At 36.9% G+C, this 4,126-nt stretch overlaps 1 protein-coding gene across 1 annotated transcript in view; it reads left to right on the top strand.

Annotated features, from left to right (window-relative positions):
- LOC107751343 (nuclear cap-binding protein subunit 1-like) overlaps nucleotides 1-4,126 on the top strand; it is a 16,814-nt gene that overhangs the window by 4,746 nt on the left and 7,942 nt on the right. The window contains exons 6-15 of the mRNA XM_016567038.1: nucleotides 285-289; nucleotides 427-496; nucleotides 1,317-1,532; nucleotides 2,077-2,174; nucleotides 2,292-2,355; nucleotides 2,484-2,594; nucleotides 2,731-2,795; nucleotides 3,174-3,236; nucleotides 3,348-3,422; nucleotides 3,538-3,641. Of these exons, the coding sequence (XP_016422524.1) occupies nucleotides 285-289; nucleotides 427-496; nucleotides 1,317-1,532; nucleotides 2,077-2,174; nucleotides 2,292-2,355; nucleotides 2,484-2,594; nucleotides 2,731-2,795; nucleotides 3,174-3,236; nucleotides 3,348-3,422; nucleotides 3,538-3,641 (871 nt within the window). The remainder of the gene's footprint in view (nucleotides 1-284; nucleotides 290-426; nucleotides 497-1,316; nucleotides 1,533-2,076; nucleotides 2,175-2,291; nucleotides 2,356-2,483; nucleotides 2,595-2,730; nucleotides 2,796-3,173; nucleotides 3,237-3,347; nucleotides 3,423-3,537; nucleotides 3,642-4,126) is intronic.

Raw genomic sequence — 4,126 nt, forward strand, 5'->3', positions numbered from 1 at the left:
TTTTTATATTTTATTTGAGCCAATTATTATTGCCTCACCGTTAGTTTATATATAAATAGTCATACTAAAGCCTGGTTTTCACTTAGGTCTGTTTGTTACTAAAAAATATCAGATTACTCAGTTGTCAGAATAATCAGTAGATTACTTGATTACCAAAATAATCATTACTTACAGCCCTAGATTAGTTAAAATATTTCTAAATACAATGCAAAGTTCAGGCTCAGGATTTTTTTTGCTTTAACCCCTGTATCCATATTTAAAAGATTATAAACCTTAATCTCTAGCTTCCGTTAGCGGATAGTATGTGCTAATTTATTTTATCATGTTGATTATTGTGATGTTTGTCAACTCAAATGCATTATGCATGTAGATGACAGAATACAGAGGAGTCTGCTGTGAAATGTCATGATCTGGGTTTTGTTACAGGCGGCGTCAGAAGACTCATGTTTCCATGCTGCAGGTGTGGACTGCAGAAAAGCCCCACCCTCAGGAAGAGGTGAGAGTCAGGCTTCATCCATGCCTGTCACTTTACCTTTAAACACTAACAAAATGTCAATCACAGTTGTTTTCAACTGGTTTTGCTTTAAAACATCGGACAGCAAGTGGCAACACAATAGTAATAGAAACCCATAACTTGTGATTAATGCAGTTTGGGATGTATTCTATTCATGTATTTTGAGGGTGGGTGAGTCCTGCAGCCAGTCCATTTTGGTTTCCGTCTGATTTGACTAGCTTCTACAAAGTGACAGATGAATTTGCACAACTACCGTAGAGTTTGATTAGATGCACAATCTTTGACATTACCAAACAAATGATAAGGTGCTTTCTCATCCTTGTTTATCACATTTGATTCATTTTATATATATATGTTTTATATGTAAATAAAAGCCTAAATCATATCTGTACTTCCTATAAAGTGATTGTACCTCTTAAGACTTGGATTAAACTGCTTGATTCCCATGGATTAATTTTACAATGCCTTTATCTATGAAGGGACAGAAACTCTCAGGTTTTATTAAAAATATGTTTTTTTGTGTGAATTTGTGTTTTGAAGATTAATTAAACTCTTGCGAGTTTGGAACGACTGAGTTTAAATGACAGAATTTTCATTTTTGGGTGAACTATCCCTTTAATAAGCCTAATTATTTTGCTCTCCTAACTATACACTATTACATGGTAAGTTTTTCAGTTTAGCATAGATTTTTTTTCTCTTCTCTTCTTGTCAGTGACCCTATCAGAACAGACCTACCACCCACCAGTTGAGAGCTGCTCTGTTCTTTCACTGTAATTAATTTCCTCTGTGTGTCTCTCTGTAGTATCTGGACTGTCTCTGGGCTCAGGTGCAGAAGCTGAAGAAGGACCGCTGGCAGGAGCGTCACATCCTGCGGCCTTATATTGCGTTTGACAGTGTGCTGTGTGAAGCCCTGCAGCACAACCTGCCCCCTTTCACACCTCCAGCCCACTCTGATGACGCTGTCTACCCTATGCCCCATGTCGTCTTCAGAATGTTCGACTACACTGATGCCCCAGAGGTGCAGTAATGTTTCTAATCTAGTCCTTCCTTTTTTTTAACTGGATCTGTAATAGGATGTCAGAAGACAAATGCATCATCCTTTAAAAACATGAAACTGCATTCTTTTAATTGCCATTATAGAGTGTGTTTACTATTGGAGAAAGGAGAAAGTAATAGGTAGGGAAGGGATTGTTGTTTATTATTACAGTTTAATTGTTTATATATGTGTATATATAATATATCTCACATGAGTCACATCTCACCAATGTTAAAAATAGTTGTGCTACTTATTGTTGTGGAAACAATTCTACATGTTCTTTGATGAATAGAAAGTTCAAAATCACTTATTTGAAATATAAATCTTTTGTAACATTATAAATGCCTTTCCTGTCACTTTTGATAAATTTAATCCATCCTTGTATAAAAGTATTATTTCTTAAAAAAAAGGTAATGCATAATCAGTTTGATAAATTTTATTTTAATTTATTTTAAATTTGTTTAGTTTCATGTTCTTGTGGATGCTGTTTCTATATGTAGGTGTGTTTATGTCTGTCTGTTGTCAGGGGCCAGTGATGCCAGGAAGTCATTCAGTTGAGCGCTTTGTGATTGAGGAGAACCTGCGCTGCATCATCAAGTCTCACTGGAGGGAGAGGAAGACCTGGTCAGTCCTTTTCATATGCTGATAGCATTACTTTTTGCTTTTAGTTTTTTTTTTTTAACTTAGCCTACATACTTGGCCTTCAAGTGTTGTTTTTTCCTCTTTCTTTTGTTCTTTCAGTGCTGCCCAATTGCTCAGCTACCCTGGAAAAAACAAGATTCCCCTTAACTACCATATTGTGGAGGTAAATAAGAATGTGATGCTGGTAATTTTTATTTGATAATTTGGCAAAATATTTTAGCTACTGTTAGTGCAGTAAATGGGCACTTAGATATGTTATTTCAGTGTAATGCTATATCTGTGGCTCTGTAGGTGATATTTGGTGAGTTATTCCAGCTGCCCAGTCCTCCTCACATTGATGTCATGTACACTGCGTTACTCATTGAGCTCTGCAAACTGCAACCAGGCTCATTACCACAAGTTGTATCCTTCATTCTGACTGAAAGCCGTGAGAATGTGTTTTTAAATGATTCCTCCTACACATTGTGCTACAGCTGTCTCAAATGTAAACATAACTGTCCCCTACTCTTGTAGTTTTCTTTAATCTGCCGATATTCAGCTCGCTCAAGCCACAGAAATGATGTATATGAGGCTGGACACAATGAACACAACCTGTATAGACCGGTGAGTTTTCAATTTGAAGTTGAATAGTTGGCAAAACCACTCATTTTTGTTGACAACAAAATGTCAAAAGGTTTGAAGGGGTCATATGATGTTACTAAAAAGAACATTATTTTTTGTGTATTTGGTGTAATGAAATGTGTTTATGCGGTTTAAGGTTAAAAAAACACATTAACACATCTCATCCTGAGAAAATAGTTACCCAGCTGAATTTTCCAAGGCTGAAATTATGATGACATACTTTTAATTTAATCCTCATTAAAACTTTTCTTATTACAGTAAAGAGAGATGTTAGCAGCATTTACTTCAGAGGCTTGAAAATCTTCAAAGCTGTTGTCCTTTTAATGTTTCTTTAATGTGGTGGATTATTCTGTGTTTCAGGCTCATCAACTGGTTCTCGCATCATTTGAGTAACTTCCAGTTCAGATGGAGCTGGGATGACTGGTGAGGATGAGCTGTTTCCTCTGGGAATCATTTGTACAGGCTATGCATTGTCTGTTTGTGTATAAAAAGTTGTATTTATTATATTTAAGTATTGAGTTCTGATCTCTTCAGGGCTGACTGCCTGACTCAAGACATTGAAAAGCCCAAACCCAAGTTTGTTAAAGAGGTTTTGGAAAAGTGTATGAGGTAAATTTCACACAGCTTTTTATTCAGTTGCATTGCTTTTTATAATTGCTGAATGGACTCAGTTAATGCATGTTGTTCTGTTTATTTACACTGAGCCTTGATTATGAACCTGCAGGTTGTCGTACCATCAGCGGATAGTGGACATTGTTCCTCAGAGTTTCTCTGCCCTGATCCCGGCTAACCCTGTGTGCAGCTATAAATATGAAGAGGAGACTGAGTGTATGTTCAGGCTCAAGAACACATCTGCATTTCTGTTTTGAGCTGCGCGTGCTGAAGATGACCAGTAGAACAAATGCATCCTATACGAGATAAATATGTACACGATATATATATATACAGTATCTCACAGAAGTGAGTACACCCCTCACATTTTTGTAAATATGTGAAAATGTCAAAATTGGGCCCAAAGTATCAATATTTTGTGTGGCGACCATTATTTTCCAGCACTGCCTTAACCCTCTTCACAGGTTGCCACTGGAGTCCTCTTCCACTCCTCCATGACGACATCACAGAGCTGGTGTACTCACTTCTGAGATACTGTGTGTGTGTGTATAAATAAATAAATAAATAAACCGGCTGAAATGTTTTGAAATCACTTGTACCCTACCTGATCGAAAAAATCCAGTCTTTCACTCTGCCTGTGTCAATTTGAGTCTTGTTAAAGTTTTATATCCCTGCCGCCAAGATGCTCCTCTGTCGGTCGG

This window comes from Sinocyclocheilus rhinocerous, unplaced genomic scaffold (assembly GCF_001515625.1).
Source record: "Sinocyclocheilus rhinocerous isolate Xijiao unplaced genomic scaffold, SAMN03320098_v1.1 scaffold1233, whole genome shotgun sequence".
Taxonomy (NCBI): Eukaryota; Metazoa; Chordata; class Actinopteri; order Cypriniformes; family Cyprinidae; genus Sinocyclocheilus; species Sinocyclocheilus rhinocerous.